The sequence below is a fragment of the Pyrgilauda ruficollis genome, unplaced genomic scaffold (assembly GCF_017590135.1).
Source record: "Pyrgilauda ruficollis isolate IOZ18807 unplaced genomic scaffold, ASM1759013v1 scaffold22, whole genome shotgun sequence".
Taxonomy (NCBI): Eukaryota; Metazoa; Chordata; class Aves; order Passeriformes; family Passeridae; genus Pyrgilauda; species Pyrgilauda ruficollis.
Window position 1 is genome coordinate 3397267 of NW_024521428.1, and position 14914 is coordinate 3412180.

At 39.0% G+C, this 14914-nt stretch overlaps 1 protein-coding gene across 1 annotated transcript in view; it reads left to right on the forward strand.

Annotated features, from left to right (window-relative positions):
- RFX8 (regulatory factor X8) overlaps positions 1-12301 on the forward strand; it is a 29192-nt gene extending 16891 nt beyond the window's left edge. Inside the window, exons 10-15 of the mRNA XM_041468405.1 lie at positions 431-489; positions 3587-3743; positions 5265-5359; positions 6508-6622; positions 10260-10547; positions 12219-12301. Of these exons, the coding sequence (XP_041324339.1) occupies positions 431-489; positions 3587-3743; positions 5265-5359; positions 6508-6622; positions 10260-10547; positions 12219-12301 (797 nt within the window). The remainder of the gene's footprint in view (positions 1-430; positions 490-3586; positions 3744-5264; positions 5360-6507; positions 6623-10259; positions 10548-12218) is intronic.
- Positions 12302-14914: the final 2613 nt, after the last annotated feature.

Below are 14914 nucleotides of genomic sequence, written 5' to 3' on the forward strand. Positions count from 1 at the left end.
GATCACTGAGTGAAGACCAACTCCACAGAGGTAAAGCAGGGCTCCTGTGTAGGCAAAAGTTTGTGTTAGGATTCATATGCTCAAAGTTGCAGACAGACTTAATTTTGGCATTTCTTACATTTGAATGCTTGACAGGGCATTAATTAGGAAGTATTAAATGAAAATAAGAAAATATTGAAAGACTTTTTCCTGCACATCATGGATTAATAGATTCAGAAGGAAGGAAGAGAGGTGGGCCGGGCAGTTTCTCCTTGCAAGTTTTGACTGCAAGGGTCCCCAGCCCATCCCATAATGCTACCTCAGTGCCCCTGTTGTGCCCTCCAAATCTCCCCCAGGGAACTACTTTCTAACTTAAAAGATGTCTTCATTAATGTATTTTAGACTGTAAAATATTAATGATGTGAAACATCTGCCTCTTCTTCTTTAACAGAAGCTAAAGAGTTTGTAAAAAGGCTCAGGAGACAGACAGACCTTTGCAACATGGTCAAGGTATGTTCCAGAATTAATGGAAAAAAATAGGTTGGAATCTCATTCCTGTGAGCTGTTTGCACTGTTTTTGACATGCTCCATTGGAGAAGAAGTGCAGCAGCATGGATGTTCTTAACTGTACACCGACCGTGTCACGCTCACACTCCCACCCATCTCTTCCCACACTGTGAAGCACGCTGAGAGGACATTTTCCTCACTCTGAATTCTTCTGAAAGCCTCTGAGATGTAGTTGATGGTAGCCCATGGAGAGGAGAACACAGTAGCTGGAAGGGTCAGATGACAATTTCCAGTATCTTTGCCCATCCATGCCAAAGTCAGTTGAGAGCACATGCTGGAGCGTTCCTTCCATTGGTGTCCTTGGATCCTCCCAAATCCTTGGGTTTTGAGGTGGTCTGGGCTATAGCAGAAAAAGGAAGGTCACAAATAGGGAAGAAAGCAAAAGAGAACAGGGGATATAGTCTCTCCTTCAAACATGTACAAGAAGTTTTTTTATATTTTCCCAACATGCCATCTGATTTGAATTGTTACTCAGATGGAAGAAGGGAAGCAGGAAGAAAACAAATGAGGGAGGGACGGGAGGAACTGCATCTTCTTGAACCAATAAATGTAGCTTTTCTTTGTGAGAAAACTTCATCACCAGTAGCATACAAAACACTCCCTCCTCTTACTTTAACAAAAAAAAAAAAAAAAAGAGTAAAAAATAAAAAGCACAGACATGCATAAGGGTGCCTACCCATGCAAAAAGTTGACTTCCATGTAGTACTGAGCACTCATAGTTTCCACTAACTGCAGCAACCCTTGGAGATACAAATACCTGAAAATCTCAGCTTTATGTGCTTCTAAACAGGTCTTTTTATGCATTGAAGAGCATGATCATGAGTGTCACCTATTCCCAGATATTTGCATTTGATATGCATACTTCTTGTTTTCAAGCCATGGTGTCAAAGGGCTGGTTGTAGTAGCTCTTTCAGCCTTCCTTCCCTATTCTTAATGTGTGGAAAAGCTGCAGAGTCAAAACTGGATTTACACCCTAAGATTTAGAGCAAGAGAATTGCAGCAATTGGGGGAAGTTCTCTAGAAGAAGCCTCTGGGTGCTCTGCATCCCTTTTATACAGTTTAACCCACACAAACTGAACACATCAGACTGGAGAATCAGGGTCGAATTTACACTTCTAGCTCTCACAAGTAAAAGTTGTTTGTACCTTCTCTAGAGCCTCTTCAAAACACAAGGGAAAAGTAAGAGTTTTACTGTACTTGACATTTTGGGGTAGTGAGTTCCAAGATTTAATTATTTGTTGTATGAAAAAATACTTTCTTTCATTATTTTAAAATTTCTACCCTTCTTCAAGCAATGCTTTCCACAAACCTGCAACACATCCTGTTTCAGTTATTCCTATCTGAAGGTTAAGTTTATCTCATCTTCTCACACAGGAGTAATTTGATATTTCTAATCAACCTTCTCAGTTTTCTGTCTAAAATGCATCTGGAATTTCCACTAAAGACTGATGGTCAGAGCAGCAGAGTGCTCCTGATGAGAAGTGCTAGAGAGGCACTGTGCAGCTGCAACCTCTGAACACTGTAACCACATCATTCCTTGTAGAGCACTTCACAATAATTCAGCCATCTGGTGAGAAAGTAAGAACAATTTTGGCAGGGTCAACATTCAAAAGAAAAAAGCTAACTTTCCCACCATGTGTAGATAAAGCAGGCTGACAACTGCTACTACCTGGACACGTAGAAATAATTAGAGCATAAAAAGGTGCAAATTCCCTGTGAGAAAAGAATGTGAATATGATGCTTGTCATTTTCTGGGGCTGATTCCTGCCTCTGGTAAGTTGCATTTCAGTGTTGAGAGGGCTGGCTCTCAGTCATTTTGGAGAATCATGTTTAGTATAGTGAAATCCAATGGCTAAAGGGATCAGTCCAAAGTGTTGGGGCATGGAGTCAGGTATTAGCAGCCTACTGAAGGTGCTGCCCCAGTAGTTCCCAGCCTTGGGGTCATGTATTCTTTTTGCAGGCTCTTTTTCTGTCACTGAAAGCTCCAAGTCAAATAAGAGGGGTGCCCTTGTCTTTAATTTATATGGAGGAGATTGCTAAGTGAGAATCAGATTGAGTTTGGTATTTAAAAAAACTTAGCAGAGTGATGAAAAATAGCTGTATAATTTTTGCAAAGAAATGGTCAGCTGCATTTTTTGCTGCTTGTGGGGTCATGTTAAGCACCTGGTGAATGGGATTTGTTAAAACAAGTATGAATCCTGAAGTTTTCTGGAATTTTACAAAACATATTTTTCCTCTGAAAAGCCTGAAGTGCAAAAAAGGCTTTAGGATCTTACTGACTTCAGTATGAAAGACTAAACATATTTGTTAACAAAATTTAATGGATTCAGATTTAGTTTCCTTGACCATTTTCATTGTTTTATCCAGAATCTTAAGGAATATTGTGTGATATTAGCAACTAATTAAAAAGAGTGAAGAGATTATGATAAGTGTTAGTCTGGAAATTGTTTGCAATATATCTATGTGAGTAGTACTTTTTGAGACAAATATGAAGACAGATTCATTCACAAATTACTCATAAGCAGATAACTAGGATAAAATACCAACTAATACTGTTTTAACTAATACCTATTTCTAATGTTATTTTTACTCTCTCAAAGGCTTGAGCAATTTGAGAAAACTTGCAACAATTAAATTGCAACATAAATTAAGGACAGATAACACTGAAGGAAAGTCATCCCTGATACACCATTCCATGCTTTAGATAAAATATCATTCTTTAGTGTAATTATAATAACTCTAGGCAAAGCCAATTGCCCAGGCAATTGCCCAGATAATTCAAGTATGTTAGCCTTGTCTGCTCCATCACAGGCAACACAGAGCATCATTGAAAAGGACATCTCCCAGAACAAAACTCTCTTGAAGACAACTTCAGATTTATCTCCTTTGATCCTATAGCCCCCCACACCCCCAGTTTGGAGACTGGTCATATGAAGTCTAGTATTGAATAAGGGAAGCTTTCCTTTTTAAATTCCCTTATTTGGCTGAGTTAAGGGCTTGAGAAAATGAAAGGCATTAACTGCTTTTTTATTCTCTCCAGACAGTAAGAGCACTCTTGAACAACAACAGCACAGTCACTGTTCTGCGATCAGGCTTGCATGCCATCTTCAATGAGAAATCTCTGGATGTGACTAAAGACCTCTTTCAAGAGAAGTTTAGGAATCCGAAGAAGCGGCAGAAAAACATACAATTAAAATGTAATTAATTGTTGCTATTTATTGTCTTTCCTCTTAAGCCTAACTTGTCATTGTTGAAGGTTCAGCATTTCCTCTTGTTTATTCATGACATCTGCCTTACTGGGAATTACATCTTCCTGTAACCTGAAGGGCTAGAAAAGAGCCAATAAATCTGAGAATCAAGCATGAGGTAATATCCTCCTAACTTTAAAGGTTAAAAATTAAAGGCTTTTGGTTCTGACTCTCTTAAAGCTTTTTGTGACAGCAAGAGTGGGGTTTGTGTTACTGAATTATCTATCTATCTATCTCCCAGAAGAAGGTTGACAAGCAGGGATATTTTTTCATGGTTTCTTTTGACAGGAGAGATGTTTTTAGTCATTGCATTTTCCTCTGTTATTAGTTGAAGCACACAAAATCATTTCTTCTGGCCAGATTTTAAAATACTGTATGCTGAACTGGACAAGGCCTGTTAGCTTTTGTGTCCTTTTGCCGTATTGTGGCCTGTGGGATCAATGTTGTGCTGTAAACAATAAAATACACAGTTTGTGTGCAGCCATGACATAATGATTTGACAACTTAAATGAAAAGGAAGAGAATGGCAGCTTAATTTTTAAATTAATGGTCTGCCATTTAAAATATTGGGAAGAGATAGGCAAGTTGGACTAGGCTGTGCACAGAACTAACTGGGGGAACCTCAGCTCTCTTCCTGGTACATCACCGACTCAGGCACTGACAAGGGATTTGTCACAGACTTTCTGTGACTGCTTTCAGTAGGAATAATAACTTGCCTGCTTCACAGAACCATCAGGAGAACCATTTCAATAATATACATATATATGCTAAACCCAAAACCCCTGCATAGAACACTTATTACATTTTTCCGTTATATCACCGATGTTCTTAGTCTTCCCAAGGTGGTTTTATTGAATTCTCTGTTTTCATTGCTTTTCCAAACTGTCATTTGTAATAAGCAAGGTTTCACTGAACTTGTCCATATGCTTTCTTGAAGGAAGAGGTGTCAATTAGAAGGGTATAAATTCAGGGAAGTGCAATTTACCTTTTGGCATTAGGTGGTAGGTGCCAAACTTGTGGGGGAACAATTGCATTGATATGTGGCAACATTATCCATATTTCTGTTGGTCTACAGAATATTCTGCATTTTCTGTTATTGTTTTAAATTTTTGTTCTCCCATTAACAGCAAGACCAAGATTTCTTTTTTCTCAACCACATAAAATCTCAGATAAATAATTTATCAAATTCCAGCTTTCTCATTGGAACTGTTTTTTCTTGCCACCTTTGCCATGATCATGTCTGGTCAGTGCAGGTATGCTGGAAATGGACATACACATGAATTCTGACTAATTCAAAGTAGCGTACTATTCTTCACTAAAGAAATGGTGTATTAATCAAAATGCTAGAAACAGATGTCTTAATCTATCTTAAGGTAAAGATAAAAGAAAAAAAAAAGCTTAAAACTGCAGAAAAAACCCAAGAGGCAGACCAATCACTTCAAGTAATGATCTCCCTTCTGTATTTCACAGGTCTGAAAAACTTCATTTCTTCACTGACATCTTCCACAGATATTCGGGATCTCCTGAGCTGTTTGTCTTCAGATCTCCAGACTTTTGTTATTAAGGTATAAAATTAATAATTTCAGAATAGAAGAAGTGATCACATCACTTATCCTGCTACATGCTGACTGTCACTAGTCTGCAGGAGCTACATTGCACACTAGCAACCTGACCAGACTGCAGATTTGCATAAATACAATTTATGCAGGCTGTGTAAAAGGAGAGAATTAATTGACATACAAAAATTCCATCTGTGCAAACAACTACAAGCATATTTCCGTGCACATATTCTCTCTAGTGGTTTCAGTATCTGCTCTCATTTCAAAGACATATCATAGCCCCTAATAAACCAAAATTCAGAAGTAATGTGTTGGTATAAATGAAGAAAACACTTCATGGTTCCTTACATCTTTGTTTCACCAAGCTGTTGACTTTTAGCAAGAACTTCTAGTAGAAAGTCTCTAGCTCTTGTGAAAGATTCCAGTATGACCATCCTCACATGTGCACCTTTCAATAGATTACGAACTCTACCACCCCTCTACCTTCACTGACTCACAATTTGTGTCACCGTGTTGTACTGCTGCATTTGGTTGATTACCATAACAATTAACTTGGCTTTGGGTAGTGCTTAGAGTTTGGGGTTTTTTTCTCCTTTCTGAAGAAGCAGAGTAAACTGTGTTGCCTTGGCTTAATTATTTGCTCTTATTTTTTTTCTTTTTAAATGAAGAATAGTTCTTTGCAATTCTGTAGTGCCTCCATCTTACATAACCCTCAACTACATGATGAGAGGGTATAGAGAAGATGGAGTGGGACTTTTCCTGGGGGTTCATAGTTATAGACCATTAGGCAATAGACACAAGTTGCAGCAAAGAAAATTTCCAACAGATACAAAGAAAAAAAATTACCATTAGAATAATTAAGCATAGGAAGAGGTTACCTGGAAAGGCTGTAGAATGTTTATCCAGGAGATACTCAGAACTTGGCTGGACAAGGCCTGAACTAAGCTGGCCATGCTTTGGACAAGACATCAGAATAGGTAATATCCAAAGATGTCTTTCAACCTAAGACATTTTAGGATTCTAATAGGAAAAAAATGCTTGTTGCTTTTTATGCAACCTTTGTATGCAGTTTGAACAAGCAAAATGGTCTGACACACAGAAAGGAATTCTTTTAACCAACTTTATAATAAACCTTTTTTTTTTATTTTCTGCAGCCAAGCAAGAGCAAAGAGGCATTTAAAGAGCAGGCATCAGATTTCATGTTGAAATGGAACCTCCTACTGAGCAATGTAGGCAAGATTCTGACCATCAACAGGACAGACAGTTTTGGTAAACAGGATCTTTGTGACTCTAATTTGATGTGCCCCATTTTGACCTGAGATGGCAGAGGCAATAGATCCAAAAGTACCTAAAGGGGGCAATGAGGGCTGGTGATGTAATGACAGGACAATGGAGAATGGCTTTAAAATGAAAGAGAGCAGGTATAGACTGGATATTGGGAAGAAATTATTTACTGTGAGGGTGGTGAGGCATTGGAACAGGTTGCCCAGAGAATCTGTGGATGCCCCATCACTGAAGTGTTCAAGGCCAGGTCGGATGGGGCTTTGAGCAACCTCTGGAAAGTGCATGGCAGGGGGTTGGCATTAGATGGTCTTTAAGGTCCCTTCCAACCCAAACTGCTCTGCGTTTCTGTGATTCTGTGATTTTAACTGATATAAATGCATGAAACATTTAATAGAGGCATCTCTTCTCCTACTCCTTTCCTTTTATCACCATTCTCCTGGTGATGTGGCTAGCCAGGTCAGGGAAATGAAATGATTAGGTTTTGGCCAAACCAGTTCTCTGAGCAAAACTCTAGGATGAGCAGAAGAGAGGAGAGTAGGAGCATGCGGCTGTAGATGGCAGGAAGGCCGGGACTCCCTCTTTTGGCAGAAGCTGTACTTTGTGGGGAAACAGGGAACAGTACCCTGAGGTGAGAGCCTCTGCTTTCCCTCCATGCAAGAGCTGCACACCACAGCAAAATGGTTTGATGGACACCTGGGGCCACTAATATTCCAAACCGTAAGCATTCCAGACATCTCAAGTGATAGCTCTGAGTCCCCAGGTTCTTTCTGTATAATACAGCCAGAGCAGAGCCACTGCAATAACTAGTTGCCAAAAAAGCAGTTAGTTCCTCTGACAACAGATATAGGCTCATCTTACTTAATGTCTTACACTGACCTAAGTTCTTGCCTAGCCAGCAGCACACCTGTTGAAGGTATTGAACTGACTGAAAAATAGCCACTTCTTTAGCTGGGTTATTTTTCTTTCCTTCTTATGGCTCTGAGCTGTCAAACATCAAATCCATCATAAGCCAGTGCAAGGTGGGAGAAGGAAAGGAACTGTGCAGTTGTGTCCACTCAAAAGAGGCTTGAAGTGATACAAACATGTCTTTAATCAGTCCAATCCCTACCCTAACTGCTCTTCTCTTCACTTGTAACACCTCACAAAGGTGCCATTTCTGCAGAAATGTACTGTCTCCTCTGAGTTACATCTTATCCCAAACTGTATGAAATGCCTTTTAGATTTTCAAAGGAGTACCTTCATATTTTTAACTCTTCTGTTGGATACAACTTCATACAAATAGCCAAAGAAAACCTCATTATTTTCATTGAAATGCCCCTTCAAAACCATACTTTCATGTGTTTGCTATAAATACGTGACAAAGGGATATGCCAAGGTTGTTGCTTTTTGTGTTCTTCAATATTCTTACCCCATTAATGCCTGTGCTTGTGCATGTATGAACACGCTCTTCTTCTGCATCAAGCTGCTGCCTTTTTCCTTCTGTTTACTTGTAAACTGTCTGGAGCAGGATCAGAGTTTTGTTCTGTGTCTGCAGGGAACATAACACAGTAGGGTCCCTCGTCCATCAGCTGCTGCATTACAGTGAGAGTAAAATAATCAGTCCTTTCTCTCTCTCCAGAGGAGTTCTGCACAAAACTCTCCAATGTTACATGCAATATTTTTGGCAATGAATAAATTGAGAATGCATTCCAAGAACTGCACTGGAAGTATAATGGTTATTGAAATCCCCCATGATGAAAAAAATCCTCTTCCCTCTTTCCACCACAAGAAGAGTTTAATGAATTGCCTCCCTGTTCTGCAGTTGTGTTGATGAATGGGATACAATGGATAGAAAACATTTCTTGGTCTGCTGAGTCTTTGTTAAACTAATTACAAATTACATTTTCGCTCATTTTATGACAGTTTTCCTACTATACTTAAATAAGAGTAAAATTGAATTTATTTCAAATATAAGAGATTTAAAAATATTGTTTAGTATTTTGCTGTGATGCTTCAATAATGTGGTCATTATTATCTTTCTTTACTCCTTAAGATGTTGTATTTGATCTATCAATGTCCCTTTTTTTTTTTTTTTTTTTTTTTATATTTCTATTCCTTTAGGACACTGAGTTTTAGCAGACAGGCTGAAGCAGTTATGTTAACAAGCCATCTGGTGTAAAAGTTCTGTACTTGGGAACACTGCTTTCCAGAAATGTCTTAAATCTCAGAATTTCTTCAAAATATGAACTATGTAGCATCCACACTGAGGAAACACAATTACCTGGGGAAATGTGTGTCATCTTAATCCCGTAACCAAAACTAATCTTACTTCTGACTTGACCCCTTGCCTTCTAGCTTGCCACATCCAGCAGACATAATACACTGGCATACTCACACCTCTCAATTTGGGATTGGCTTTCACCCTGTTCCAGCCCAGCTCCCACTTGGGTGATGTCCAAGTGAGATCAGAGGAGCCCTGCAGTTACCCCTGCTGTAAGGCCTCTGTAGACCTCTGCAGCTCCTTCAGCTCCATTTCCTTTCCAGAAAATGTGCCTCTGCACACCTCCCTTACCGAGTTTCATGTCAGCTCACACACCTCTGCTGCTTTCCAAGGCATTCAAGGCAGCACTGCCAAGCCATGGGTAGCCACTGAGTAGTGAGCTGTGCATTCCTCTTCTGCAAGCAAGTTGCTTCAACCTGGGTCCTCTTGAGAACTGTGTTCCTCTGTATTATCCCAAAAGGGAGTGGCAGCTCTGGCTTCATGCTTACTCTTAGAGAATGTATTGAAAACACCTGTAAGACTGTTAGAAACACTCTTGAACTACTATTTACAAATCAATATAGTTTCAACTCCAACCATAAAAATCCCTTTCCTTGTTCCACAGGCAAACAAGCACTTCCTCCTACTTTCCTAGTTTAAGGATCCTCAAAAGGATGAACAGCAGAAGCAGCAGCTTCTTAGACACATATAACATCAAAAGAGAGTATTTTTCATTTTTAAAGCTCTGTAAACTGTGGTCATTAATATAAATTGTGATATCTCCTTGTTGATGTCCATATAAACTAGTTTGTGGGATGCAGAGGTTATAAATTGCTTGATGAATTCCTATGCAGATTTATGGCATGGAAGATCTACTTTTTACTGTAAGGGCTTTCAACCAAGGTATGATTCAAAAGTCAATGGCCTCAGTGAGTCTTTCTTGGCTTTTATCACTTATGGTCCAAGCTGCAGGGTGGGCCATTTAATGTCATAGATACAACACACACAGATGTCTGTGGGAGGTTTCACTTGGGAAGAGGCGGAATGATTTATCTGTCTGAGGAGAGAATGGGGATAATATGTGGTTATTGATAAGTCCTGTAGTAGAAGTGAATGTAGAGGAGGAACTTGAACAAGAAAGTGAACGAACACAACTTTCCTCTCTAGTTAAATAAGGGGAAAAAAATTGCATATGTTTAAAATTAGCAGTGGTGATTATTTTTCTGGGATATTTGGAAGTGCATAACTTTATAAGGACTGTTTGATGAGTGCTAGTCCATTACTTTGTCTAGCTTATTACTATAATGAAACCCTTCAAAAAAGAACACATCATAAAGATATGCAAATGAAGAGGTTGTCATAATTATCTTTGCTTTTCTTTAGGATCCTGGCTTTTGTTGAATATGCTACTTGTTGATTTTGCGGCTCACATTTTCCAGTCCTATATAGAAGAGGAGAAGGAAGAAGGAAATGCCTTGGTTGCAAAGCAAAATGAGGTCCCTGTTCTGTGTGTTTATGAGCCCAACCATCTCTCAGCCTGTTTTGCTGAGGAGGAACCTCAAGCCAATGCTCCACAGACAGCTCTTGTGATGCAGAACCAGAATAACTTCGGATTAAGCGATGCTTTCCAGAGTTCTGAGTTGTTTGGTGAACACAACCACTGTCAGCAAGGTGAAATTAACATTAACTTAAAAGAAAATGATAGGGAAAATGTTATAAATTGGGCAAATTAGGACAGATTGGGAGGTGTGTGGCTAATTGGGGTATTTTCTGCATGTAAAGTAGAACTAACGAAATCCAGATTTGCATGGAGCTGTGTCCAATGTCACTGAAACCTCAACTCACAAAGCATCCTCCACATCCTGCCCCCACCCTACAATATCAATGGATTGTAATCTCAACATCACCCACCTCCCCAGCACCACAGGTTCCTGATTCTTTCCTTAGGTTTCCAGCAGACATCAGGATCTCCTTCTGATTCCCCAGATGTTGTCTAAGGAAGAGCAGTGCTGTTCTGGTGGGCTGGGAGCAGGCCATGGGCTAGCTGACAAACAGACTGCATGTATTTATCCATCAAAAAAGAGAGGGCACAGTGTGGTCTTTCCTCACTTTAGGAAGCACTGAGAGGCTCTCTGCCCCCCAATTATCTGTTACTTTTATCAAAAGATATGAAATATCTTCAGAAATATGAAATACTTGAGACCTTTCTCCTCTACCAGATTTTCTTGCAGTCAGTCCACTGCTCCAAACTTACTAGCATAAGGTGTGACATACAGGTAAAAAACAAGATAGACTCTAAGTCTTCCAAAATACAAGAACACATGGGAATATGGATCAAGCCTCTGTGGTTAATGCAAGTGATGAATTAGACATTCAGCTGTTTTCATATTTCTCTTCCATGCAGTAAGAACACTTGTCTTATGTCTCAGAGAACATGGTGTTTTCCATAAAACTGTGAAAGAAAAATGTTAATCGCACCAGGACTCACAGAGAAAATGACATTTTTGGGGTGATGCTACTATTGTTATTTTATTCCTAAGAGGTATTCAGTTTCCATACACTAGCACAGGAGTGGAAATTGACTGTTTTTAAAATATCTTTATTAAGTATAAGGCCCTGTAAGGGACCCTAATTTTTTTTTAAGTATGCTAAGACTAGGTCAGCAAATAAAATTGGAGTAAGCAGGCACACAGAGGACAAACCAAGAATGATTTATACATGTGATGGGCGTGTTTGACAGCTTTTGTTATTTTTCAAATGTAAAATAAAGACCCATCCTGCCATATCACCTTTATGCAAACTGTGCTGTCAAAATGCAAACTGTGCTGGGTACTGACAATTTGCAAGAGAGCTCTAAATCAGTGATGGTCAGAAATGAGGAAATGAACCACTAGAAATTTTATTCAATATCTGCCCTTTTCCTGTGCTCTTCACTGTGCTGCCTTTTGTATATCCTATGCCCATTGCAGTGCTTTTTGCAGGGGTCATCAAACAAGGGCTTGACCCAGGTTTGGTCTGTGGAAGTAATGTGCTTATAAATATGTACCAGTTTTGAATTTTTTGTACCTGATCACAAGAACAGAGCAAGGCTGATTAGAGTGAGGGATGAGGAATGATCCCTTTCAGAATAAGAGGGGAAGAGTGTAAAATGTGATATGAGGAGTATGAGGACTTGGTAGAAGGTGTGCATGAGGGAGGGACACAGTGAATGACTGAGAAAGTGTAGAAGTTTAAATATCAAATAACCCAACAGATGATGGAATCTACCAGTCCATGTGCAAGATGCTAATAACTGGGATGAAAAAGATATTCTAGTAAGCACTTGTTATGTTGTGGTTCAAGCGCTTACTGTTTATGATGGAGTCAAAAAACTTGAACCTGCAGCTCAAAAGGGCTTCAGGAACTGTGAGAGAGTCAGTGAGTGAGTGAGTGAGCACTTCTGCCCACTCATGCTCTTCAGATGGATGGTGCTCCCACCTTGACTATTGCAGATCCTTTCTTTTGTATAGCAACACTGATGCCATGGGTTGCTGAAAAACACAGTTGCCAAAAGCATCTTGATCACCCACTGCTTTTTATGTATTGTCATCTCTGTAGTTCCTCTGACAAGATTTCCATTGCATGAGGATTTTTATTCTGTGACTTTTGACCACCAAAAATCATCATCATGCTTCCAAGGAACCATCTGTCCCTGCCCTTGACTAATCCCCCTTTGGCCACAGCCCATTCTCTTGGGTATCTAAACCCTCAGCAGCCATAGCAGCATCCATCAGCCACACTGCTGTTTCCTGGACCACATTTCTGCTGTCTGACATATTGCTCAGGTTTATTTCATAATTTTTGCTTTTAATTCCTTCACCTTAGGCAGGCTTGGCAGCTTTCTGTAACCCAGAGCTTTTCATCAGTTCTCATCCTCCACTCCATCCATTGCCAGCATCACCCAACCTCCGTAGTTTTTAATCTTGCTCCACAAGACATTTCTATGCCTTCTCTACAGCCTGTTATGCTGTGGAAAAAAAAAAAAAATCTGTTCATCACACCTCCCCACTCAGCTCATTGAAATTAGTGCTAACCACTTGGTCTTGCTACAAAACCCTGGAAAAATATGAGAGAAGACTGGTAACACAAATCAGAAAAGAATCTCCCAACCTTACCCTGGTATCAGCAGCACCAATATGTGTGGCTTAGCAGATCCCTTCCTGATCTTTTAGTTGTCACCTTTATTCTTCCTCTTCCTTCTCCATCTGTTTCTAGTCTTCCATTCCTAGTTGATGCTGAATATAAATTAGACTCCTCAGCAGGGAGACCATCTTTTCCCATTTATTCTGAACAGCACAGTACATTTATGAATATTATCTTTAAATATGGTTTAAATAATTAATACATAGAATTAATAAATAGAATTAATACTCTGGAAAGCAGAATACATTCCAGGTTGGTGGCATCTCCCAAGGAAAACATTGATTTTATATGAAAAAAAACATAGAGGGCAGGGGGCAAGATAGTAGAAGATTTGTACACACTGGCTTAGCAGGGAAGTGTGGCAGATGAAATGCTATAGAGCCAAACACACATAGTATGAACTCAAAACTGATGAAACCAGTGGCAGTAACAGAGATGCTCTGAACAAGCCATAATCTATAAAAGTGCAGTTCAGAGAAAATTGGCCAGATCTTTATTCCTTATCACGGAGCTTGCAGTTGCTTTCTCTCAGCATGAATAGCATTTTTTTTTTTTCATATAGAAAATCTCATTCTAGGTTTCTGCATTTTTTTCACTTGTTACCAAATTAAAATCCTATTAAGCAGCACACCTGCAGTGGGTTCATCCGCAGAGCAGCGTGCTGTAGCTTTTAATCCAATTCCACACCTTCACAACATACAATATACTGCAAATCAGGGCACGAAGAGACTGAGGGTATGCTATTCCTAGCTCTGTTGGCAGAGAGCAAATCAAACACTTTGGTTTGTTAAAAAGGGAGAAAAAATAGGACATAGTTAACTACTTGACTTGTAGGAATGGTAAGTGTTCATATGAGTGGTCTGTATAAACCAGGATACAGAGATCAAGTGAAATCATTAACAAAAATGATCAAAAAATGAGAGCAAAAACATGACCCTGCTTGAATTCAGTGTCAAAACTTCTGCTGCCTTTAAGAAAGCCAGAATTTCAGCATGAAAAAGCAGTGCCCATCAGGAGAGAGGCTGAGACTGTGTGTCAGCTGTAATCCCTTCTATTCATTTTCAAAACAAAGTGTGAGAAGTGTGAATGATGTATTCAAAGGGGATATGCCCTTCTGCCAGACCTTTGCCATCCTATGATGAACCCCAATGTGTGCTTCCTCTTGTTGGGTTTATTTGATGTAAAATAAGGCTGGATATCTATAAAATACATCAGGTTCAGCAAGTAAAAATAGAGAAGACTTTTTTGTTCAATGAAGGGAGAAAAAAATGATTTACAATTCCTACAGTCAAAACATTTCCATGTTTCTTTTCTAATTTTCAGCACATCCAGGTGATTTAGGAAGAGAAAATTATTATATCATGTACTAAGTTGGATCTTCAAGTTGGAAAGGAAACGTTTCTTACTCAAAAAGATGAAATTATATTTATTTGCCTCCAATGAACAGCAAATCTTCAGAGAAAAGCATCCTGGCTGTAGCATTCTATATGATATGATATATCTATATGATATATGATTCTTACTTTTTGATAAAAGTTTAAGAAATACTGTTTTCATTCTCTTAAAGATCTTTTTTTTTTTTAATACAAAATGAAAAACTGGGCTAGCAATGCAATTATTTTAAGTTGCCATGTGATTTGATTTTGATTATTTGAATAAATCTTCAAAAGATAAAGGTGAAGTACTTGTGGCTTGGTTTTATGTATTTCTTGTATATTTCTGTTGTCAGTAAAGCTGAAGATGTACCTGAGGTAATCATGGTAAATTATCTGGAAGCTACAGCATAAATGAATGACTCTGTGTTAATGCTGCTTTGTGTCTACGGTGTTTAATTTAACATTTATATTTATTGAATA